The sequence below is a fragment of the Larimichthys crocea genome, chromosome V (genome assembly GCF_000972845.2).
Source record: "Larimichthys crocea isolate SSNF chromosome V, L_crocea_2.0, whole genome shotgun sequence".
Lineage (NCBI taxonomy): Eukaryota > Metazoa > Chordata > Actinopteri > Sciaenidae > Larimichthys > Larimichthys crocea.
In genome coordinates, this window is record NC_040015.1 from 644995 (window position 1) to 670819 (window position 25825).

Here is a 25825-nt window from a genome sequence, read left to right on the forward strand (position 1 = left end):
AAAATAAAAGGAAATGAAGAGGAGGAAACAGATGCATCTGATTTCCTGGAGACAATGAAGAGAGCGGCAAAGAGGAAAGGAAATGGAGGGAATAAAAGAAGAATAAAACAGGAAGTGAGAAGAGAGATGAAGGCAAAGGAGATGATTCAGAGGAAAGGAGAGATTTGGGGAAATGAAACGTGGGGGCAGAGGCCGGAAGAGGAGGGATTCAAAGAAGAGATTGGAAAGACGGAAGAAAGGTAGCACAGAAGTAGGAAGATGGAGGCAACAGATGAGGAAATAAGGAAACAAAGAGGAAGGAGCACACATGCATCTTATTTCCTGGACTTTATTTAAAATAAGAGAGACTGGAAGAAGGGAGAGAGACGCAAAGAAGGAAAAGGAAAAGAGGGAGATAAAGGATAGAAAGAGGAAGTGAGAAGACGGATGGGCAAAGGATATAACAGTGAGGAAAGGAGAGATTTGGGGAAATGAAAAAGTGTTGGGAAGAAAGAGGCAGGAAGACAATGTCTGTCTCATCCTCTTCCTCTTTTCTTTTTGCTCCTTCACTCACTTTCTCCCTCCATTTCCTCTTGATCAGTCTCTTAAGATTCTTCCATTTTCCCAATGTGTCTTTTCCTCTTCCCCTCTGTTTTTCCTTCCTCTACAATTTTTTCCACTTCCCTTTTCCTTTCTTTCTTTCTTTCTTTCCTCTTTCTTCTCTCTCATCAGGGATCATTCACAGGAAGTGTTTCGATGAATCTGTCTCAAAGTTTTCAGGACAAACTAAACTCAGATCCAGGTGTGCTGCTCAATGTGACAGATAGCTGTGTTTCTCTGCACATCGCCATGTATTTTTCCCTCTGAGTGTGTGTGTGTGTGTGTGTGTGTGTTTGTGTGTGTGTGTGTGTGTGTGTGTGTGCACCTGTGTGAGTGTGTGCGCGCCTTCCTCGCTCGCTCCTCTTCTTCTCTGGTATAAATTACGTGTCACTCGCCTCCCAGAGCTGTGATGAGCAGCTGATCTGCATAATCCAGTTAGGGGAGTCAAATGGCGCTGTCTGCTAGCAGATTTGGCATGCTAGCCCAGACGCTAGCTTCATTAGCATGGACCATTACAGCCTGGATTTAGCCTCACACACACACACACACACACACACACACACACACACACACACCTCGCCACATCTGGTCCGCTCTCTCCATGTACGTGTATTTACACAGCATTGCGTATGTTTCCAGATGCATTTACAGTATATTGTGTGTGTGTGTGTGTGTGTGTCTTTATAATGGGTTTTACATGCTGATTTGACCACCTCCTGCATGGACTACATCTGCCTTCTCTGCATGGTTATGGTGAGGTGCGTGTGTGTGTGTGTTTGTGTTGATTCAGTCTTTACACTCATTCAAATGAAACTAAACTAAATTCCTTAAACGTTTTATGTTCGTTTACCTTAGTGGACCTGTGTTTTATCTGCTGCTGATGAAGTCTCAGGATGAGGTTCACACTCACTCCCTGGAGGATGGACGATCCCATCAGCTTTTCTTTAGTGCCAACCTCAGGACAAGCTTTGCAATTACCTACTACTACCTGTTAGTCTAAGACGTTTCTTTTTACACTGCATACAACTTCGTAAAATATTCAGTACCGCCACCAGTACCGCCACTGTGACAGAACTGGTTCAAGAACCAGAGTGAATACAAGACATTTGTGTTCTCAAACACATCGTACCAACCTGTTAACCTGTGTATAACTAAGTCCCCATGAACCAGGTAATAGAATTAGTTTACTTTCTCATTTTTACGTGTTTCTTGTAAAAACATGAAGTTGTCGCAGATATTGACAGTGCCGTTTACAGTAGCCAACAGCAAGTGTGCATTCCGAAGTGCCATTCTGAGGTTGAAAATGCGTTGGCCACTTAGAACTTTTGCATTGAAGGTGAGCTGGTTTTCTTGCCGGGTTTGGCTCCCAGCATCCTGGGACTGAGTCAGTTCTGTTGGCTACACAGCTAACCGAGCTAACGGCAATTAGCGGCTCGGCACGCATCGATCTTTCCATCATAAAGTCTGTAAATCACCTCGGTAATGTAATGTTATTCCTTGTTGGTCTCAGAGGCTGTGCTCGAACCTGGTCTGGTCCAGTTGCTTGAACTCGGTCCAGTCTGGCTGCTGAGCCCGGTTCTGTTTCTGTAATTGCTTTAATGACAGACCCTTCATGAGCACAATAATCCTCTGGAGGCTTTTAATGAAAAACTGTGAGGTTTTCTCTCCGAGGATCGATACGGGTTCACATTATTAATACATTAATCTGCGCTTTCAGAGATGCCTGATGATATTGACCCAGACAAACCCCACCCCCGCCTCCACCCACTGCTACCCCTCCCACCTGCTCATCGTGCGTTGCACGGTTGCCATGGCAACATGCTGCAGTAAGCAGTACGGAAACCCGGCGGTCGGCGCGCCATGCAGCAACGGGCCGGAGATCCATCATGGCTGCACGGGTTCCTTATGAGACTGAGCATGACCTCTGATGTCACCTGATCATCGTCTCTCTCTCTCACACACACACACACACACACACACACACACACACAAACACACACTCACCTCCAAAGGTGGCCACGTGGGCCGGCTTTATCGTGTTTCCTGTTTCTCACCGCTGCCCCACAATCCTTCAGTCTCCCACAACAGGAAATTAAAGGAGCGTGTCGTGGCGCCCCGAGCGCCTCGACTTTTTGATTTGTGCGAGCCGCTATCGCTAATGAAAATCAGCGCGGCGCTCCGGACAACGGGGGCCACTGATAGAGGACAGACTTGTTCACCGCACAACAGCCCGGCGTCTCCCAACAAGTGAGCGCTGTAATCGCCTGGCTGGGGGAGGAGGTGGAGGAGGAGGAGGAGGAGGAGGAGGAGGAGGAGGTTAGAGAGGCCGGGAGATGCTGTGAGCGCGTGATTCCACTCATGGATGCAGATTACCCAGAAACCAACAGGTTTAAAGCTGAAACGTTTGATAAAGACTTTGATGTTTACTCAGGAAACTCCTCACGCTGCAGACACTGCCTCTTATCCGTTTCATTCCTTTTCTACCGTTTCATTTCTATTTCCCGTTCTTTTCCTTTTCCACGAGTTCTTCTTTCTGATCTCTTCATCCTCATTGTTTGTGTCGCAGTCTGCCTGTCCCTCCATCCTTTTCTCCTGCCAACTCTTTCACTTTTTCCCCACCATCACCTGTCGTCTCTTCCTCCCTCCCGTCATCTCCTCATTTTCTGTCTCCTTCCTGTCCTTCGATCATCAAAGATATCTTCATTGCTCCTCTCTTCTCTTCTTGGGTTCTCTAACCTGAATCCCTCTTGTATCTCTCGTCTTTTTCTTCTACCGTCTTCTTTTCTACATTTTTTTTTCCATTCCCCCCCCCCCCCTCTCTCTCCCACTGTCTCCTCTTCCTCCTCCCCTTTCTCTCTTATTATTTCTGCCACTATTTAGTGTGCTGCATTCAGACAAGGTCATGGAGCAATTTGTGTATATGTCTCTGTGTGTGTGCTGCCTCTCTGCCTCGTCTCATCCAGGCACTCAGCCAAGAGAGGACGTCTTGATCCTGCACTCAGGACACTGTATGTGTGTGTGTATGTGTGTGTGAAGCATTTGTTTGGTTGTACACAGTATAATATGTGTAATGCTCTAATGGCTGACAGAGGCAGAGGTATAGTGACTTTCACTGTTGCAAATCTTTTTATCTGTCCTGCTGAGAGGTTGTCCGTGTGTGTGTGTGTGAGTGTGAGTGTGTGTGAGCTGTAAATTAAGATTTTAGACTCGTCATTGACACATGCGACACAAACAGCAGCTCAGCAAACTTTCTTTCTGCATCTATAAAATGCAATGTTTTGTCGCCAGCTTTAGTTAAAGAAACATTACGTACAAATTCAGTATTTGCTGTGATTTGTCTCCTCCAGTTTTAGATCGTAATTCCACTGTGGTAAATATGGACAGCTGTACACGAGTATTTGTTCTGATTACATTACTTATGATTAAAAACTAGCGAGTCGACAACTTTGCTAACAGCCAAACACCAAGCAAGGTCAACAACAGCAGACATAGCAGCAGCTAATATTACTGACTAGTCCAACAGCAGTCAGCCCAGCTCGGCGTCTGTCTTTCAGCCTTTTATTTCACCAAGCTCTCACCAACCACTAAAAGTCAGTCCCACATTTACTCTTGTCCGACGGCTTCTTGCTCGCTCACTCTCTCCTTTTCTCTTCTTAGCTTCCTCCATCAATGTCTTCTTTAGTCTCTTCTCCTCTGCCATTATGTCCATAGAGGCTGCTGAGCCCAGTTATTCTGCCCAGCTCCAGTTCTGGCACAACACCGGCTCCTCTCCCCATCAGCATTCCCCCGTGCCCTGGGCCTGAAAATCTCTTCCCAGCTAACAAACTGAGCTAACATTAGCTAACAGCAGCTACAGTTGACAGCCTAACAGGTTGCCGCTTTGACCAAAAAAAATCAAATATTTTCAAAGTTGTTAAACTTTTCCTTTGTTAGACGGTGGAGTTGAAACCTTTCTACTAAATAAATATTGTTCTCATTCTTTACAAACCTCCCTCTCTCTCTCTCTCTCTCTCTCTCTCTCTCTCCTGCTTCCAGTTAATGCAGCTCGCCCACATACCCCACACTGGTGTTTGTCCTCTGCTCTCTCTTTCTTTAATTTGACCAGAATATTTTGCTTTAATGCATTTTTTAAATAAAGTCAGCGTTAATATTCAAAACTGCAGCTTATCAATGTTTCTCTCTTTGCAAAGCAGCCCATAAATATTAATGTCAATCGTCCATGCTTCCTCGATGCGGCGGCGCATCGCCGTCTTCCTGCATAGACATTTTTGTGTGTGTGTGTGTGTGTGTGTGTGTGTCAGCCTGGCTGTGATTTTCTGAGTTTGTGCGTTTGTATTTATTGTCTATGTGTGTGATTGTGTATTCAGGCGATCCACAGTTTGTCGGAGGATTTGTGTTTGTATCTTTATTTCTGTTTGTATGTATGCGTGTGTGTTGGAGAATGATACAGGGAAGCTAAATGCCCCTGCAGTAATTCTTTTCAGGAATAATTGCCCTGCATGTGGTCTGACGCTCACACTTACTGGCACTGAAACAGAAAGGCTGGACACACACGCACACAAACACAGAATAATAACATTCACACACAAACACGCAAACACACACACACCATGTCCACATTATAAAGCAGATAAATGTAAAAACATATCTTTAGCAATCAATACCTTATTTAGTCAGTTGTCATTTCTGGTCACCCCACAGTGCAATAGTCACCTTTTTTAGGTCAGGTTTGGTCTCCACCAACTCCTGAGAACAATATCTGTCTCAGGTAGTTTGATGGTGTTGTAAAGTAGTGTGGGATTATGGGAATTGATGTTTTCATTGTTAAACAACCACCACTGACGAATTTCTCAGAGTTTGAACATTGCTGAAGGTTTGTCGGAGCACAATTACACATATCACACACCAAATAATGTAATTAAAACTAGCTGTATTTTTATTTTGTAGTGTTTTGAGCCTATAGTGTCACGTTCATGTCCATCTTAGGTTCTCAAATCTTCACAAATTCACCACAAAAATAAAAATAATGGATAAGGAAAAATAAAAGAGAGATGGTGAAAGAGAGACATGAAGAACAAGTGATAAGACAGGGAGAAAGAGGGAGAGAGGAAGAGGTGTAGAAGGTAGACAGTGATGTAGTGAGCTGTTGAATTCTTCTGAAAGCTGATGGAAATCAACACACACACACACACACACACACACACACACACACACAGAAAAGCCCTGACACTGACAGTTCATGGCTGTGAGCTGTCTCACTGGACACACAAACACACACACACACACAGATCATTGAAACCCATACATATGAATTAGCTGACTGCTTATGCTGTATAGCTATATTGTGGCTGTGTGAATACTGTGTGTGTGTGTGTGTGTGTGTGTGTATGGGAGAATATATACATACCAGAGTCCAGCTTTGGTTTCAACTTGTGGGAAACTGTAGGCCTGTCTGTGATTCAGCTTCAGTACTACATAATGTTGATGAGCCGCCATCTTTATTGGAAAGTAAAAAGTGCAGAAAGCCATAAAAACAGACATTTCTTTGATTAAAAAGCAACCAAATCCTGAAGCTAACTGCTAAAAACGGTCACAATCCAAACAGTCTTGATTAAAATGAAGCGTTAGATAAAGTGATGAAGAACTGTGAGCTAAGCTGAAGCTATTTGTTGTAACTGCAAAACTGAAATGTACCGTTAGCTTAACTTGTAAGCATTATGCGTTATGTGTATCATGTCGAGTATCATAATTGGATTCGTGAACGTTTCCAGTCCAGGCTTGTTCCCTGAAACTCACAAACACATTTTTAAACATGAAGTTTATTTTTAGCAGCTGTTTTAGCTTCTTTCTTTCCCCCCTCCTGTTTCGGTGTTTGTGACTCCTGCTTTGCTGTAAATGACCTTGACTGTCATCGGTTTTTAGGACTGTATTAGTCCTTTATGTGTAATGAAATTCACACATATACTAAAGGCGTGATTAGCATATATATTGTATTGACACAGTGGCAATATGTTCTCTCTCTCTTTCTTTATCTATCTGTCTTCTCCTCTCTCTATACCTTTCTCTCTTTCATTTTGCTCTTTATTTCTCCCCCCTTCTCCTCCGGCTCCCTCCTCTTTCCGTGTCCGCGTTGCACTTTGAAGTTCAGCTGTGCTGTTTTCTGTAATTTTTATCTGCAGAACACGCGGGCGCCACATTGCTGCGATTATTTACAGTAAGGGGAAAAAAAAAAACATTACAACAGACAGCTGAATATATTTTTTCCATTTCATTTTACATTTTCACAGCTCAGCTGAGCCTGATATTTCTGTTATTTACTGATGTACAGTGAAGAGACGACAAACAAGCTACCTGACAATATGTCAGAGGCTTTGGGATAGGGTTAAAAATATACTCTATCTTTATCTATGTCATATCTTTTGTTTTTTTCTCTACGTCTCCTCTCATTCCTATCCTTGGTTCAGTGAGTTGCACTGCCAATAAGCTTTTAAAATTAGTATGTACAATCACCAACAACGCCAGAACAGAAGTAGTGTTGCGTATCCTTTTACATTTTGCTGTTACAGTACAGTATGATACTTTACCTGTGTTTCCACCCTGATGTTCCATCCTGTCCTTAAGTCATGTCACTTGTTATTACAAGACATTATTGCATATCATTTCACGGCATTTTGACTGATTTACTTCATATTGTGCAGAGATGGTGCGTCATTTAACGTGCCAGTATCAGAGATGAAGTATAACTAAGCAACAACCTCCGTGGCTTTGAAGTGAAGTCAACACAGGAAGTGCTAAAAACCGCAGTTCCTCAAACGTCCACTTGAGGCTGGCTCCAGAAGTGAGTCAGTCTCCATAAGTCCCCATGTTCAAATGTCCAGCTTCACAGCAGAAATAAACATGTTTACAGCCTGGTACAAAAAACTGTTTTGGTCTCTGTAGCTAATTTCCCCGTTCATGACAACTGTACTGAGGGTGAATTTATATACAACTCACCTGTTCAAATTATATTAATGCTTAAAGTTATGCAGAATTAACAGCGTGGACGATTTGATTGACAGGTAGGTGCTGTTACAGGTGGATTGTTGGAGCAACCAGGCCTCATTCAGCCCGCCTTGAGTCCGCAGATGATCCATGTCTTTGCAAAATTTTAGATTAGTCAGCAGGCAGAAGAGGCAGGACTGTCAAAACAACTCTTCAGAAAGCTGTGGATGATCTCATGCACACATCGACCATTCTTTTTACCGTCAGTGGTTACGACATACAGTCATAATGTGTTACACCATCGGTAAACACAGGGCCTCAAGCAGATCTGGTACCACCACTGATATCCAGTCACAGCCATGACTTTGACGGACGCCTGCTGTGAAATGAATGCAGAACTAAAGGGTGTCGTCACAATATCCGAAGAAGATCCAGAAAAAAACAGATAATGCATTTTAAATCAGGAACTAATCAATTAAAGAACAACTAAAAGTTTTGAATGAGTGCCAACAGAAGTAAGATATTTGTTCTACATTAGTTTTTTGTTTTGTTTATTTTTTTATTTGAAATAGAATAAGTCGTATTTTGCGTTCTGTGGTAGAGTTTAGCTTCAGAAGGCCGAACTATAAAACGTCTTTCTTTCTTTCGTTCTTTCATTCTTTCATTCATGGTGTCCATTAGCGCTCCTCTGTCTCTTGCCAGCCATTCACATTTCCCATGGAGACAGCACACACACACACACACACACACACACACACACACACACACACGGACTGTGTTAAGTTTCCTTGGTTACTGAATGCCTTTTTCATTGACTGTCCGTTACCATGGAAGTGAAAGGACGAGAGGATGATTAGAGGAGAGGAGAGGAGTGAAGGAGGGGAGTGAAGGAGGTGTAGGAGATGATGAAAAGAAGGAAAAACAAGACAAAAGAAAGGTACGAAAACAAGGAAGGAGGGGAGTGAGACTGGAGCGGAGGAAGGTGAACGGGATGATTAGTGAAGAGGAGGGAGGTGAGGAAAAGATGAGGAGCAAAGAAGGGGAAAGGAAACAAGTGAGGATGGTAGAGGAGGAAAATAAGGATGAAGAAGGGTGGGGTAAAAGAAAGAATGTCATTAAAAAAGGAGGAAGAGGAGAGTTCTTCTTCCATTTTCATCTACAGTAAAACTTCTTTTTATGCAACTTGTCCACTCTCGGATCAGGATGATTTCTATCAAAAGGAAGTTGATTTGAGGATCAGACGACATGATTTGGTCCAGCAGAGAGAACACACACACACACACACACACACACACACACACACACACAGTTTGGATTGACATGCATAAATCCAGCTATGCATAAATACATGCATAATCTATGGAGGAGATAACATGTTACAGTATACAGTATCTGTGTGCGTGTAATTGCTGAGCAGCATCTTGGCTCTGATCCATGACATCAGTGTCTTTTTCGCTTCATGCCTCGTGATTGGCTGGAACACACACACACGTACATAATAATAATGCTGACGCCTTCTTCAACTAATTTTTGAAGCTCTCACCAACGGCTAAAAGTCAGTCCCAGATTTACTCTTGTCTGGCGGCTTCTTGCTCGCTCACTCTCTCTTTTTGTCTTCTTAGCTTTCTTTGTCAACGTCCTCTTCTCCTCTTGTGCTCTGCCATGCTCTGACTCAGCCACGGTTCTAGCATAACACTAGCTCCCCATCAGCATTTCTCCATGCTCTGGGTCTGAGGACCTCCTCTTCTTCCCAAACTCCTGTGGTACAAACACTAACACTCCCCTGGTGCGCTGGAGTTCACAGTCTAGGCAGCCTGGCTAACAAACTGAGCTAACATTAGCTAACAGCAGCTACAGTTGGCAGCAGTTTACTTCACTGTCCATCAGGAAACTCTGTAAATCACAGAGAGTTGAGGCGGAGCAGCCGGAGGACATCAGAGGGAAAAGCAGAAAACATTTTCTCCATAAAATATGATCCAGTTTCACCAAAATCAATCAAATAGTTGGTGGTGTGTGACTTAGTGCCGTAAAGCGTAACGTACTTCTCCTGACCCGGAGCCCAAAGTTACATAGTGTGAGAACAGACGTACGAATGACAGAGACACCACTCACCTGATTACAAGTCAGTGTAGCATCAACAGGATTTAACAGACGTTAGTTTGAGAGACAAAAGTTACAATATTCTAAAAATGGGTTTAAAATCGTAAAAAAAACATAAAAAACAAAAGAAAATGTATCTTTAATCTGGTTATTATATTTGAAATTTTCTTATTATTTTACTGTATTTCCATTATTTCTTTTTTCTCTGCGTCACTGAGCTCTGCTTCTCCTCCCCCTCCCCCCTCCTCCTCCTCCACCTTCGCTGCAAATCAGATATGACAGGAAATATTGTCCTTGTAATGGAGACTCAGGGCACTCTGCATCTGAAACACACATACACACACAGCTAAGTACACAGATATACATCAACACAAAATGAAATGCACCCTCGTACACACACACACACACACACACACACACTTTACCTGTTGGAGGTTTGAACCGACTCATGTTGAATTATTTTCCTTTTGTTTCTCTCCTTGACTTCCTGTCTATCTCATACATCTGATCATTGTCAACTGTCAGTATTAGCCTGACAGTAAACCGCTCGCAGTCTAGTGAACAAAGCATTGAAATGATTATCTCTTAATTGACCAGCAGAGTTTAATTAATAAGATAAAAAATAGAATAATGTCAATCGCCGATGGTTTTTAATTAGGTAAAAAGGTTTAAATCGAGCTTGTTAAAAAGCATAAAACATCTGATATTTGCGATAACAGGTTTAAAGCCTGCAGCCAGTTCAGATTTTTGAATTGTGGTTCGAGTTTCAGCCATTTTATATTTTCTTTCTTTCGTTTGGCCGTATCGTAGCATGCCATCGAAGTCCACACGGAGGCTGCTGAAGTCTGCTTAACGGTTTCTTTTATGAGTTGATGTGTAGTGGAAGCCAGCGAATGAGAGAGGTGAGACTGTGGAGAATTATTTGGGTTGTAATTTAAGCTGTAATTGTAGTTACTTAACAACAGGTCTGATTCATCTAGTCGAAACCATAAACTGTCTAAAACGTGGATGTAGTCTCCATAACGTCACCCACAGGTTTCTGAAGACCAGTTGTGAAGCTCAGTGTGGTGCCTCTGGTCATCTCCATCTGCTCCTCAGTCTTCTTTTATTACTCATATAGAAATTCAGGGAACAAATTGTTGAACAGAATAGAATAGAATAGAATAGAATAGAATAGATCTTTATTGTCATTGTCACAGGTACAACGAGATTGAAAGTGCTTCTAGTCACTGTTGGACCAGAACAATGAAGTGATTCAACAATATTTAGAATGTAGAACCTCAGTCTGGGACCAAACCTCGTTTGAACAAGAACATTTTCTTGGCTAAAAGGCCAATGTGTCTCTCCTCAGAAGGATATCATTGATATCACCTCCTCTTCACAGGGCTTCCTAATTTATAGAACAGTAACAGTAAATCTTAGATAGCGTAGGTGATTATGTTGGAACAAATTAATAATCCTTCAACATCACCTGCATCCTGCAGCTGCAGTGCGACAGTTTAACCTGACAGAGACAAAGGATGCGCGACCGCGATTTCCAACGTTTGTGGTGACGGAAATTTCCATCTCTCCACATCTCTCTGTGGATCTGTACGCTTTCAAAATGTCTCTATCGCACCAAAATCACTGTTTCAAAAGTCAGCTCGACAAAGGAAAGTCACCCCTGTCGTCTCTCTTCTCCCAAAAATAACACTCACTATGACTTTCTTTGTGTCTTTTAACCACATTTTAGTTTTGCCCTTCAACTTGGACTTCAATGCCGCACTCAGATGTCGGCTTCCTCGATGTTTGCCCCCGAAAACTTCAGTCCAAGATTTATTCCCTTTTCAACAAGTTGATGTCTGGATTGAGACGATGTTTTTCACTTCTCCTTGACTCTGAAGGATCAGGAGATGGAGGGAGGGAAAGAAAAAAAAAGGGAGATTCAGAAGATTAAAAACTGCAAATAAAAGAAATGTAGAAAAGTAGAATTTTTCTTGTGTCAACTTCCTCGTCTTACAGGAATAAACGACAGGTGTGGAAAAAGAGAGATTCAGGCATAGAGGAGAAAAAAAGAGAGGTTAAGATGCAACAATAATTTCTATCTCATTTGCATAACAGGCGGGGTCTTCCCCACGCTTCCCCCAATCAGAGTGTTGGGTAAATGCCTCCGATTGGCCGAGACATGAAGGGCATAGCGACCGCAGGCGACACCTCAGTGAATTATTAACGAGGAGCATCACTCTATCCATCATTTTAAACACACACACTCTCCCAGATAACTGTATTAACACAGATATGGACGGAGACGGACAGAAGGAGGAAAAGACAAATCTGTCCTTCTTTATCAGCGGCGTTTAAAACGAGCAGCGCTGAACTGGGGTGGTTTCACATTAAGCCAAACGATTTTATCAGCCAGACGTCTCTTTAGTGTATTTAAATGGGCTCTTAGCAAGGTTAAAGCAGCTGCTGTCTGTCTCTGTGGGAACCAAAACTTACAGCAACACACTGAAGCTACAAGCTAAATATTTTACATTCCTGCCGAGCTTTTCGACCACCGGTTATTTCCCTCCATCCACACAGCTACTGCTCTCAGTTCGATTGTATAAAAATAAGTCAAAATCTGCAGCCCATAGATAATCTCTTCAAATCTGACCAGTTTAAACATTTAGAGGTTACCAGACTGATATTTTACATCCCATGTTAAGTTAATCATTAAAAAAGATGGATGGTTTGGATGTTTCTTCACATCACACGTGAACAAATGACTCCATAGACTGTAGAAAATAAGTGACGTCACCCACAGGTTTCTGAAGAGACATCGTGAAGCTCAGTGTAGTGGCTCTGGCTCTGTCACCATCTTGCCCATCCTACCTGTAACAACACCTACCTGTCAAGTGAACATTTTGTCCTCAGAGCAGGAAAAATGTCTGAATTTGAGCAACTCTGAAAAGAGCCAAATTGTGATGTCTAGATGACTGGGTCCAGTACCTATCAAAAGCTGTCCAAGGAAGGAAAATCTGTGAACTGGCCAAAAGGTCATGGGTGATCAAGGCTCACATGGGGATCGAAGGATGGCCTGTGTAGTCAGATCTAACAGCACTAACTGGTGCTGAAAAAGTTCATGGTTTTGATAGAAAGGTGTCAGAACACAGTGGATCGCTGTTTGTCGGGGCTGTGCAGCCACAGACTAGTCAGGGTGTCCATGCTGACCTCTGTCCACTGCTGAAAACACCAACAATGGACATGTGAACATCTGAACTGACCACAAAGCGATGGAAGAAGGTGGTCAGCTCTGATCAATCACATTTTCTTTTGCATCACATGGATGGCCGGGTGCATGTATGTCGCTTACCTGGGGAAAACATGGCACCAGAATGCACTATGGAAAAAGGGCAAGCCAGCTGAGGCAGTATGAGGCTTTGGACAATGTTGGGAAACCTTGGCTCCTGCAATTCATGTGGATGTTACTTTGACACATACCACCTACCTAACAAATCCTTTTTATGGAAACGGTATTCCCTAATGGCAGTGGCTTCTTCCAGCAGGATAATGCGCCCTGCCACAAAGCAAGAATGGTCCAAGAATGGTTTGAGGAACACAACAATGAGTTTGTTGACTTGGCCTCCAAATTCTCCAGGTCTCAATGCAATTGAGCATCTGTAGGATGTGCTGGACAAACAAGTCCAATCCATGTGGAAAAAGTGGAGAGAGATGACATTTCTATCACCACAAATGTTTGAAAACGCGGTCATGTGTCCTTGTTTCTGTCAGGTTAAACAGTTTCACCAGAAGCTTCCTGAAGATGACCTCCTGGTTCACAGAGTTTTCAGCAGAAGTTTTCCTGCAGACATGTTTTTGTACAACAACAGTGTCGATAAACGGCCACTGAAATGCAAATCTGGACTGTGGGGAGGGTTGAGCAATATCATCAGGTGATTGGATAATGGTTGGTGTGTGTGTGTGTGTGTGTGTGTGTGTGTTTGGGCTAAAAGCTGCTCTATTCTCCAGCTGAACCCCCTCATCCTCTCTGTTTTCATACTGACACACTGTGAATGTCAAAGAGCTGCAGGAAGCCAAACCTGTCAGTCAACGACCGACCGAGTGTGTGTCCACGTGGTGGAGTACTTATGTGTGTGAGTGTGTGTGTGTGTTTGTGCTGTAGAGGAGTGGTGTGTACTTTTGTGTGTGTCCGAGTGTATTGTGAGTTGCTAGAGGATCTGTGTGAACAGTGATGTGTGACAGAGAGAGAGAGAGAGAGATTTGGAGCTCAGAGAGAATGAGATTGAGCGATCGAGCTGTGGAAAGAGAAAATCAAAAGAGAGAGAGAGAGATTTGGAGGCCAGAGAGAAACCAGGCGAGAGGAAAGAGAGAGAGAGAGAGAGAGAGAGAGAGAGAGAGGAGGGGTGAAACCCAGAGAGAAAAGAGAGAGAGTGAATAGATGAAGCTGTGATCTGTGTCTGACTCTGCTGGATTTACTGAATCAGACACTCCTCTGTCTGTCTGTCTGTCTCTCTGTCTGTCTCTCTGTCTGTCTGATTCCTTTTGTCCTTCATTCCCTCGCTCTTTCACTCTTTTGTCCTTCCTCTTTCTTTACCATCTTGAAGGCATTATAAAAAATTGATAACCTAATAACCATCCTAAAGTTTGTGTCATTCTTCAAGATTTAAAGTCAAAATATGCAGGTTCAGTTCAGATCACAGACTGTATAAAACCTGGATGTAGTCTTCGTGACGTCCCCCACAGGTTTCTGAAGAGCTATTGTGAAGTGACCACACTGTTAATTCTTCATAACTTTAAGTCTTAATATAATGTAAACAGGTGAGTTGTATATACATTCACCCTCAGTACAGTTGTCATGAACGGGGAAATTAGCTATAGAGACCAAAACAGTTTTTTGTACCAGGCTGTAAACATGTTTATTTCTGCTGTGAAGTTGGACATTTGAACATGGGGACTTATGGAGACTGACTCACTTCTGGAGCCAGACTCAAGTGGACATTTGAGGAACTGCAGTTTTTGCCTTCATTTATCACTTGAGGTCAGGTAACGTGAGGTCATCTTGATCCTTGTAGACAGTATCGAGGCCGTAGTAGCTTGTCTGGACCTGTTTGTATTACTTCAATCTGACCATACGGCCATTTTTGTTTTGTTCATTAATACATTCACAGTTAGTTCTGGTATTTTCATGGTACCTGTGGTGGCTGATTTGTCATTGGTCATCTTCAGTCAAAACTACAGACTCCCCATTCACATGGTGTGATTGGCGGTTGATCGATCTGGGCAACCCTAATTGAAATGCATTTTAAGTAAATGATCTGAATCTTAAATTAAAATCAAGCTGAAGCTTCACAGATTGCAGCTCCTGCTCCACCTGTCTGATTCACCTGTCCAAACCAAATTTTGGACATATTTCTGCAGAATAAACAGGTTTGTATGGAGTTCAGACAAATCTAAAACATTTTCTCTTCAAGTCAACAGAAGATTCAGAACAAAAGATACAAACTGCTGCAGTCCTGCTGCCTCAAACACACCTGCAGGATGTTTGTGTGTGTGTGTGTGTGTTTGTGTGTGTGTGTGTGTGTGTGTGTGTGTGTGTGTGTGTGTGTGTGTGTGTGTGTGTGTGTGTATGCAACCTTTTGATTGGTTCCAATACATGTGGTGTATTACGCACACACACACACACAAACTCTTGTTTACTGCGTCCTGCTGGGATGTCTGGCGATGCAGAGGTGAGGCGCAGAGAGAAAACAAGAGATTCTCTTGTTTTATTTCACCTCCCGCCTCTTTCCCTCTTTCTTCTTGTTCTTCGTCTGTCTGCTGAAAAGCTGTTTTTATCAAATAATCTGAATGAAAAGTGTCAAAGCAGATCACAAAGTGTACGTTTGGAAAAACAGAAATAACGACATCTTGTAAACCATTGTAACTTGTTTGATGTTTACAAAGAGGAGAAATTCAACTTATTACATGATAACAATGTGATGACAATGATGAAACATTCTGACGTCCTTACATTCCACATACTTTATATACATTTATACAACTGATAGTTCCAACTAAGTTATCTGAGTGCTGATATAGAGAATAATAGCACTCCACTATCCAGCTGTTTGAATATTAACATTAACAGTCTTCATACATATGTGGTTCAAAAACACAATCAAGGATCAACTATTTCCTGCATACTGCTGTTAGAAATTAAACATGATCAGCTGATAATAAACCTGATCATCCACCATCAGTAATCAATACACAACCATTAATCAAACCAATAATTAACAGCAGTCAACATCAGACAACCTTATCAGACTTAACAGTTACCTAATGTTACTGTAGCGTTGACAGAATGTTCAAAAATGAACATATTATCAGTTTGAATTAATCTAAAGCTCCCTGTGACACCAAACTGCCTTTAAGAAATATGAACAATTCATTACGTGTCCGTGAAAACACATCACTCTACAAACACGAGATAAAGGACGTCATATGTCGACAGTCTGACTGTCAATTCAGAATCAATATAATCCATAAAGATAAACTGTGTTTCTGTACAAACTTTATGTTTTGGACTTTGTCACCTCAACAACTCAACAACTCTCTACCAACAACTATTTTAGTGGATCAGATAGACCCTGAATTTTTTCAGCCATTACCAAAGTAACTACCCGGTTTCCTGCTTCCTGTTTGGTGCTGAAGAGAGCAGACCTTCTAAATATTAAATATGTTCGATTTTATCAGAACGTCAAGATGGACGGAAACAGACTGATTTCCATCAAAGCGACTGTCAACAGACTCTTATTTCACTGCTTCATACATGATACAAAGCAGCTTTATCTCTCTCTGATATTTCCTCTCTTTGCATCCTGTTTCTTCATTTCTACCTCTCCTCTTCTTTCTCTTTTCTTCTCCCCTCCTGCTGAATGTCAGAACAACCTTTCACCCAGACGTGAGGAGAGCTTGTTTTCTCTTATCTCACAGGTGACATGCCCACTCCATGGTGGCTGTTTAAGCTTGTGACAAGACCCCTCGAACATCAAACGCACCACGAGCAGTTCAAACACAGGGCTCCCTTCCAAAACGCTTCTCTGTAATTCTTCAGATATAAAGGGACGGGGAGCCGAAAGTCAGAATATCTTTGCTGATGTCACACGACAGCTCGCTCTTTAGATTCTTCTTCTGTGAAATCTGCCTCCTTTTGTTGTAGTCGGGAGCTAAAAAGACACGTTTTATATTCTTTTTTAGGTCAAATCAAAAGTGTTTCATCCCAGTCACTGCCCAGCTGATCCTGTATGAAACACTCTGATGAAGCCTGTCTTTCAGGTTGTCAGAGACATGTCAGCACCTGGAATTTATACATCCTGTTCTCACTTCCAAGCCTTAAAGAGCGAGACACATCTGAAAGAGGTTGGGGGATAAAAGTCTGGATGGATAAATGTATATATTTTATTATAAATATAATAAAATGTTGTGTAGTATTGCAAGCCATTGAAAATAGTTTCAGAGTGCAGCGCTGCCATTACATTCTTTTATTTTTAGATTTTAGATTTAGAAACAGTACATCCAACATTTCAAAGCTGGAAACCTGTGTGTGACCTCACTCATGCCTGGTCCATTCTTTATACTGTCACTGGTGTGAACGCAAAGAAAATAAAACAGCGTGTGTGTGTGAAAACTTCTTAATGCTTTCATGCACAGATTTATTGCGCTTGAGTGTGCGTGAATAATTTGTACATGTGTGGAGCCACCTGAGCTTGTGCTTTTATGTTTGTGTGTGTGTGTGTGTGTGTGTTTATTTGTGTGACACATACTGTAGAGTGCTTCTACCTGTAAATGTCAGGCAGCTGTCCTCAGCGGCTGACAGCTCAGAAATCAGCAGTAAATCAGGCCGGTAGCTCAGGCTAAAGAGGTGATTAATAAACATGTCATATGTGACTGTGTGTGTGTGTGCATGTGTGTGTGTGCGTGTGTGTCTGTGTGTGTCACTCTGTAAAGGATTTTTGCTTTAAGACAAAAAGGGTTGTAGAAGGTGGTTGGGGGTACGTGAAAGCTGTCAGTGGACAGAAAAGGGTGAAGAAGCGACGCTGTTGATTTACAGTTAAGTTGACAGGAAGTGACCCCTTTTAAAAAATAAAAGCACCTTTTCTTTTCATCTTTATTTGGCTGTTTGGATTCTTTCTGTGTGTCCATCTGCTGAGAGGAAATTAAAAACTCCTCTGGATCTCAGGACTTTCTTTTTTTTCCGTTGTCGTTGTTAAAACAAAAAGAGAGATGCTGAAGCTTCGCCCTTCATCACACTTAGCGCTTCCGACCACGCCGCTCTCTAATGGAACTTCATCCATTTCAAATGACAGAATCCATTACGGCCGCGTGTGCCGCTCTGCAGCGCAAGTGTTGCATGCACTGGATTTATTCTTGTTATTTGCTGATGATGTGTGCAAACTAAACTCAGACACTTTTTTCTTTCTCTCTCTCACTCTCAGGCTGATGAGTAACTTGAGCAGGTGTGGTGGAAACACATTTCAAACTGGTTAGAGGAATAATTATTACACTCTACAGAAATAGATGTTCAAAAACTCCTGGTTATTGATATTACTGACTCCTGGTTATTGATACAGTACTACTACTATTGAACTAAAACACAGAAAGTCTAAATGGCTGTGACAAAACTGACTTAACTTGACTTTAATAATAAAAAGAAACATTTTGACCTACTGGGTTTGTATGAGACAAATATCCAAGAAAGGAGAAAGTCTTGTCTGAGGCTTCAAAACATCAAGAAGTGAAACATTGCTCCAGATATCAGGAATCAAAATGGCATTTCAGAATATTTAAATATATATTCAAATATTTCTATATGTATAACTTTTTTTTGTGCTTTTTTTAACTTGAAACTATTAAGCTCTTTAATCTACAGAGACCAAAACAGTTTTTTGTACCAGGCTGTAAACATGTTTATTTCTGCTGTGAAGTTGGACATTTGAAGATGGGGACTTATGGAGACTGACTCACTTCTGGAGCCAGCTTCAAGTGGACGTTTGAGGGACTGCAGTTTTAGCACTTCCTTTTAGGCAGTTTGTTTAAAGATAAAGGATGTTTGTGCTGTAAACTCTGTGTGTGTGTGTGAAAGAGAGATTGGCACCTGTGGACCTGTTCGGCTCTGCAGTGTGGGAGGTCAACAGATCAAGAAGGACACGTGTCCACCTGTGTGTGTGTGTGTGTACACGTGTATTTGTTCTGATTACCGTATTTTCCAGACTATAAGCCGCTACTTTTTTTCCCGTGCTTTGAACCATGCGGCTTATACAAAGATGCAGCTTTTCTATTGTTTTTTCTTCAGCCGCCATGGGGCACTCTTATCGGAAGAGCAAAAACGAGACAGACAGAGAAAAACACCCTAGTTTTTATTTAGCACATGCAACACAACACGCACAACAAATTATTAGTTATATTCTAATCTATTATTAGTTGGTATGATGCAGCTTTTAAGTTGAAGGCCATCGATCTATCTATCCAGGAAGGAAATAGAGCTGCTGCACGTAAGCTTGGCGTTAATGAATCCATGGTGAGATGCTGAGACGGCAGCGGGAATATAAATCAACATTTACGGTACAAAATCTTTCTGTGTATCCGATAAATATCTAATTTCTCAACCTGGATATCGGCGGCTTATATATGTTATTTTTTATTTTTTATTTTTTTAAACTTAGTGAGTGCGGCTTATATTCAGGTGCGCTCTATAGTCCGGAACATATGGTACATTACTACAAAATCTAGCGAGTCCACAACTTTGCTAACAGCCAAACATCAACAACATAACATACCAAGCTCTCACCAACCACTAAAAGTCAGTCCCACATTTACTCTCGTCCAGCGTCTTTTTGCTCACTCACTCTCTTCTTTTCTCTTTTTAGCTTCCTCCGTCAACGTCCTCTTCAGTCTCTTCTCCTCTGGCATTATGTCCATAGAGGCTGCTGAGCCTGGTTATATTGTCTGCTCGCCCTGCTCCGGTTCTGGCACGACACTGCGACATCAACATTTCCTGTTGCCCTGGGCCTAAAAACCTCCTCTTCTTTGCGGTGGTCCAGAACGACTGTGGCCTTAAGATGTTTTGCAGGAAATAAGTTTTTGCACTTCTGGTTCCCTCATTTTGCATCTTTTTTTAACTTTAAATGATTTTTATGTTTTGTTTTAAGTCATAAAATATGCTGCAGTTTGATTTAAAGATAACATTGTCTGAGCCCGGTTACATTGCCCGCTTGCTCAGCTCCAGTTCTGGCACAACACCGGCTCTGCTCCCTGTCAACATTTCCCCCCAACTACCCGGGTCTGTAAACCTCCTACTGGTCCAAAACTCCTGTGGTACAAACACTAACACTACCCGGTGCTCTGAGCTCACAGTCCAGGCAGCCCAACTAACAAACTAAGCTAAAATTACATTTCCCTCCCAAAATGACCTCACATTTATTTCACGTTTATTTATATTTCTATATTTTATTTAACATCTTAAACTGAAAGTAGTCCTCACAAACATAGGTAATGAACACACACACAATTTCTGAGGGGATTTTGTGTCGGAGTTAAACCTCCTCTAGCTTTACTGCTGCACTGAAGCGCGACTGACCGGCTAAACCTGGACCAAAACATCCCGATCGACTCGGGACAAAGTGTGTATTACGTGTGTATGTGTGTTTTTTAATGTGTATGTGTGTGTGTATACCACTGGGTGTGGATTTGACCTTAACCCTGGAAGTGTTTGAACCCTCTCATAACAATCGGACGGGTTATAGCTCGTAAACAAGGGAGCAGGAGTTTGTGTATTTCTTGTGTATGTGTGTTTATATATATATATAGGTGTGTGTGTGTGTGGTGCTGCTCACTAAACTGACACATTTTCAATCACATGCTTTATTCTGGGGAAATTGTCGAAAAAGAGGGAAAAGGGCAGATTTCTACGGCTCTGTGGGGCTACAACAGGACAAGCCAGGATTAGTTTTTCACATTTTGTGTGTGTGTGTTTTAAGACAATGCCCTGGTAGCCAATTTGTAATATATAGTCAGCCTTGAAAAATGGCCCAGATCTCCCCTTCGCTGTCTGCAATTTAGCTCTGCCGGCGCCCGGCAATACCCATTGTACTGCCTCCCACCACTGCAATTTTGTCCTGATGGAGTGTGTGTTTGTGCCATGTGTGTGTATGTGTGTGTGTGTTTGTTTACTTGCTTATGTGCATCTCAGTGTGCATTTACCCATGAGTCTGTCTTTTTGTGTGTGTGTCGGCGTGCGCAAGCAAGCGACTGTGTTTATACTCCGGTTATTGAATTTCTGCTTGTGCGTCAGAGTCTGTGTGTGTGTGTTGTTGTAGGTGTGTGTGTACAGTTGTGCTGTTTATTTAATGTGTGTATTGTTGATTTTATGTGTGTGTGTGTGTGTGTGTGTGTGTGTGTGTGTGTGTGTGTTTGATGCAGTGCAGTCAGTCGTCCGCTTTCCAAAATGACAGCAAGACACCTGAAGGCATCATTCTGGAAGTAATGGACAGATTGGTGAAAGAGAAAGAGTGAGAGAGAAAGGGAAAGGGGGATGATGGCGGGGTGGCGGGGGAGATTAAAGGATGTAAGAGAGAAAGAGAGAAGGAATTAAGTGAAAAGAGGATGGAGGAGGGAAGGATGAGGAAAAAGTGAGGGACTCATGTGTAAAGAGAAAGCAGATGGATGGAGGTAAAGAAGAAAAGGAGGACTGAAAAGATGAAGGACTAAGAGGGAATGGAGGAAAGGAAAAGGAAGGATTCAAGGATGTGAGAGAAGGAGGGAATTAAAAGACAAAAGACCTGATGGCAGGAAGGAAGGTAAAGAAAAGGCAGAGTAACCAAAAACCTCAGCTAATGTTCAACATGTCTGCTTCTGAAATGGACCGCAGCACTTCAGGTGAGGTTTACAGTCACGCACACAGACGTGTCGCAGCCATGCCTGGTGGAGCCAAATTCCACGAGAGATGGATGTGACGTGTTCTGCGTGCACTGTGGCTGATGCAGCTAATAGTGGCCGCTTTCTGGTCAATGTTTCAAACCTCGTCTGCACAGAGCAGTCAGACACAGAAACGGCATAGAGAAGCTGGTTGATTTTCAAAATAAAACACCCCAAAACAGCCAAAAGGGAAACAAATGAATTACTGATGGTAGAAGCACTTCAACCAAAAGAAAAAAAAGTTAACAAAGGCAGGATGCTCCTGAAACGCTCCTGGTGGGATATGAAGTGGCATTGCGTTGCAGCCGCGATGTGATGGAAATGTACCCGTGGTGGTTTTGCAGTAACTCTTCAGATGGCAGAACAATTGAGTAAAAACTCTTTTTCTTTACCCCTAAATAGAAAGTTATGGACAGGCTGACGTGCTCATCTATTTACCCCAGGATTCTTTTTTTTTTTACTGTGGAGTCATGAAACAACAAATACTTTGGCTGTAATAACCCACTTGTTCCCGTTACGTGGACTGAAAGTGAATCTGTTCATTTCTGTGTTGAATCAGACTGTGCGTCTCTTGAAACCTGCTTAAAGCTCGTTGTATAATCAGTAAAGTACACCGACCTCACTGAGAACAAACCTGTTTTTATTCTTGCAGATGGCTGCTTTCTTTTTATCCTGTTTTTTTGTGTTTGTGTGTGTGTGTGTGTGCCCCCCCCCGACAGCAGCGATATGTTTCCTAGTCATGCATCAAGAGATCAAATCTAAAAGTAATACAATCTCTGGACTTACATCTCGGCGGTTTAATTTGAAAACCAACTCTCTCTGCTTTCTTCCGTAGCTTTAAAACTGAAATAAGTTATGCCGGCGGTGCCCTCGCTTCACCCTCTGACAAGAACAATAGCGGCCGGCTCGCCTCAGAAAACTGTGTTTTACAATAATACTCGTCCACAAAGCAAGACCGACAATGTCAATGGTTTTATGGTGCGCTACACAGTGCAGCTAATGTTCTCCTGCAAGCCAGCATCGCTTCACTGCCTCTCCCTCGCTCTCTCCTCCTCCCCCGTCTCTCCCGTCGTCTCTCACCCTCCCCTTTCTCTTCTCCTCTTTTATTCTCCTCGGCACTCCCTCGCTCCCTCTCTCCGTATGAAAAATCCATTCCGGCATGGGTTTTGACAGGCTGTCTTTGGTGGGTGTGTAAAATTCAAATAATTCACTGTGCATAGACAGTCACTTTGGGGCTGCTTTGTATTTTGTATTTGACTCTGTGTCACTTCGAGTCCCAGTCGGCAGAGTTTAGCTTCTCAGAACACACAAACTGGAGGTTTATTTCTTTCTTTTTTTTTTTTTTTTTTAATATTTCCAAAGGCAGGTGTTTCGTTGACCAGCCACGGTGGCAGGTACATGTCGAAATTCACCAGACACTTTTACCAGGCCAACAAGACGGTTTTCTCTTTTGAGCATACAGATAAAAAGTTTTATTCACAGACAAAAGAAATAAAACAGTTTTGTCTCATTGCCTTCTTTAATACACGTTTTTGGAACATTGAACCCAGATTTTCACTTTTCCCTGAATCAACTATTTGTTAAATCCTTTAAATTATTTCTGGTATCAGTTGCAGGTATGAGATGTTTACACTGGCAGTTTGATTAATAATACATGTGTTTAGTCATGCATCACTCACTTGTTAAACCTTAAAAGTTAAGGGCCTTAAAGTGACATTACGTCAACAACTTTGCTAACAGCCAATCACCAAGCAAGGTCAACAACAGCAGACATAGCAGCAGCTAATATCACTGACTAGTCCAACAGCTGTCAGCCCAGCTCGGCGTCTGTCTTTCAGCCTTTTATTTCACCAAGCTCTCACCAACCACTAAAAGTCAGTCCCACATTTACTCTTGTCCGGCGGCTTCTTGCTCGCTCACTCTCTCCTTTTCTCTTCTTAGCTTCTTCCGTCAACGTCCTCTTCAGTCTCTTCTCCTCTGCCATTATGTCCATAGAGGCTGCTGAGCCCAGTTTCATTGCCCGCTTGCTCAGCTCCGGTTCTGGCACAACACCAACTCAGCTCCCTGGGCCTGTAAACCAAACAATTATGGTACAATGTGGTTAAAAATACACCTAAGTGACTTTTGGGGACTCTAATCATAGTGTTTTTTCTTGGTACCAATGGGGAATCAACCCGACACCCAAAGGCTTTTTTGTTGCAAAAGAATTATTGTGTGTCATTTGTTTCATGCACATTTCTTCGGCATTCCGAAGTATTTTGGTATCTTTGGAAACTTAAAATGAAATTCTGTGGGTCTGAATCATGTTTAGTTTCACAGATCTACCTTGTGAAGGGGGGTGTCCAGCTGCTGGTTTGGGTTTCATATCATTGTTTTCAGGTTTTATAGTAAATTAGTTAAATATTTTTCACATTTTAAAAAAATATTTAGAAGCTCATTAGAAAGATGATGTTTTTTGTTTTTGTCCGCTGAGCTAAAAATGCCCAATTGTTTATCATTTTCCACACAAAGCTGTTGCCAAATGATCATTTTCTTGCTTGTCTTGATATATTTTGCTGCAATTTATTCCACAAAATGTTCTGTTACTGGCCCCAGATGTTGCATTTTTCCTGTGTATAATTCTTTAAATCCCTTTTTATCTCTTTGATATTGTTTTTTGTTTCCTTCTTCTTCTTCTTCTTCTTCTTCTTTTTCTTCTTCTTCTCCTGCTCGTTGTTTCTTACGGCTGTCGTTAAAGAACCTCTTCACGTTTTTTTGTGTGTTTCACAGTGACCCCTACTGGGAGCGGCCGGCTAATGCAGGCAGCTGCTCCGCCGCCCGGCCCAAGACCCTTCACCTGGCCGGCCAGCAGCATACCTCCTCACCATGGTAACGTTTGTGTGGGCTCTTAGTAGTAATCGTAGTAGTAGATCTTTAGTAGTAGTAGTAGTGTGTGTTTGTTTGTGTGTGTATTCTGTTGGATCTGAGCAGTGTGAGTGGTTTGCTAAACCGTTTTTGTTGTTGTTGTGAGTTGAATTAACTATTCCCATGTATTGGACCCTGCGATAATCAGATTAGTTCTGTTCTTGGAGACATTTAGTGATCTATGGAGGGTTTCTCTTTCTGGAGGCATATTAAACCTGAACATTAGCTTACTAAGTTTAATCTCTGGATGTTATTTCAAATGTAGAGGAGCAGTCACTATGACACTTAAAGATGAAGAATGCAAATGGAAGCGTTGACACTTTCTTAGATATCCAATGTTGTCATTTTGTTCTACTTGAGTATCTTTTAGTTTAAAAAGCATTTCCACAGACTTGAAACACCAAATATACCAAAAACTATGGCTTGCTCCAGTTGCCCAGCCAGGTAATTTAGCTATCTTTGACTGTCAAGTAGCAGTTTCTTTTCTGTGCAGTTGATAGTCTGACATGTTTTGTCCAGGACAGCAAGGGTTTGAATGCACCATTGAAAGTCCAGTTGTAGGATTTATTGGAATCTAGAGCCAGTCTTTGGTTTGTCCGTTCTGGACTACTGTAGAAACACTGTAGAAGAGGACCTCAAGTCATAAAAAGACAGTTTATGTCTATAATACTCTGTCATATTCTGTAAATAGAGTCTCCTAAATCTGACACACTGGACCTTTTGTAAAAGACTGAATGAAGATGGTAGAATCGAACACGACTGCAGAGCTAAAGGGAGGTCAAAGCATTGTCCACTTCATGTCATACTGGCATCCATCTCTTCTCTTGGATTAATTCTGCCATGGTGCAAATTTTAAATAAAATTGTTGTAAAAATCTGTTGTCTGTCTGCAGCCGTCAGTGATGTTTTTAATGAAAATAACATACGTCTCTATGCAAGTTGGTTTGTTGAAAGTTGTCGCAAACTTTTTATCAGACTGCTGATGTCTTTCCTACCCTTATGAAGACCTCTGTGATCATGTCCTTATTTGAGGTAACACTTTACAATACAGTACACAAAATTATGAGTAGTTACTGAGGAACAAGTGAGGAAGGACTCATTTTGAAGAACTCGTCATATCTGGTTCACCCTGTGCAGTGTGATGTTTTGATGTGCTGTCCGAGTCCAGTGACGTGGTATGAGGAATGAGAAAGTCCACATATGAAGGAGAGATGGGTCAAACACAGGAATCATCCAGGAAATCTCTTTTCATGTTCAGAAACCAAAACTAAACAATCATGTAACCTTCCTAAGTTATGTCAGGTATATCATTTAACTTTACACTA

General features: G+C 42.0%; 1 protein-coding gene across 4 annotated transcripts in view; it reads left to right on the top strand.

Moving 5' to 3' along the window:
• Nucleotides 1-25825, top strand: part of npas3 (neuronal PAS domain protein 3) — a 307791-nt gene that overhangs the window by 56588 nt on the left and 225378 nt on the right. For 3 of the 4 annotated variants that reach the window (XM_019263216.2, XM_019263215.2, XM_019263217.2), the window contains one exon: nt 24367-24465. The exons of the other annotated variant lie outside the window; for it this stretch is intronic. In XM_019263216.2, the coding sequence (XP_019118761.2) occupies nt 24367-24465 (99 nt within the window). The remainder of the gene's footprint in view (nt 1-24366; nt 24466-25825) is intronic. 4 annotated transcript variants of the gene reach the window in all.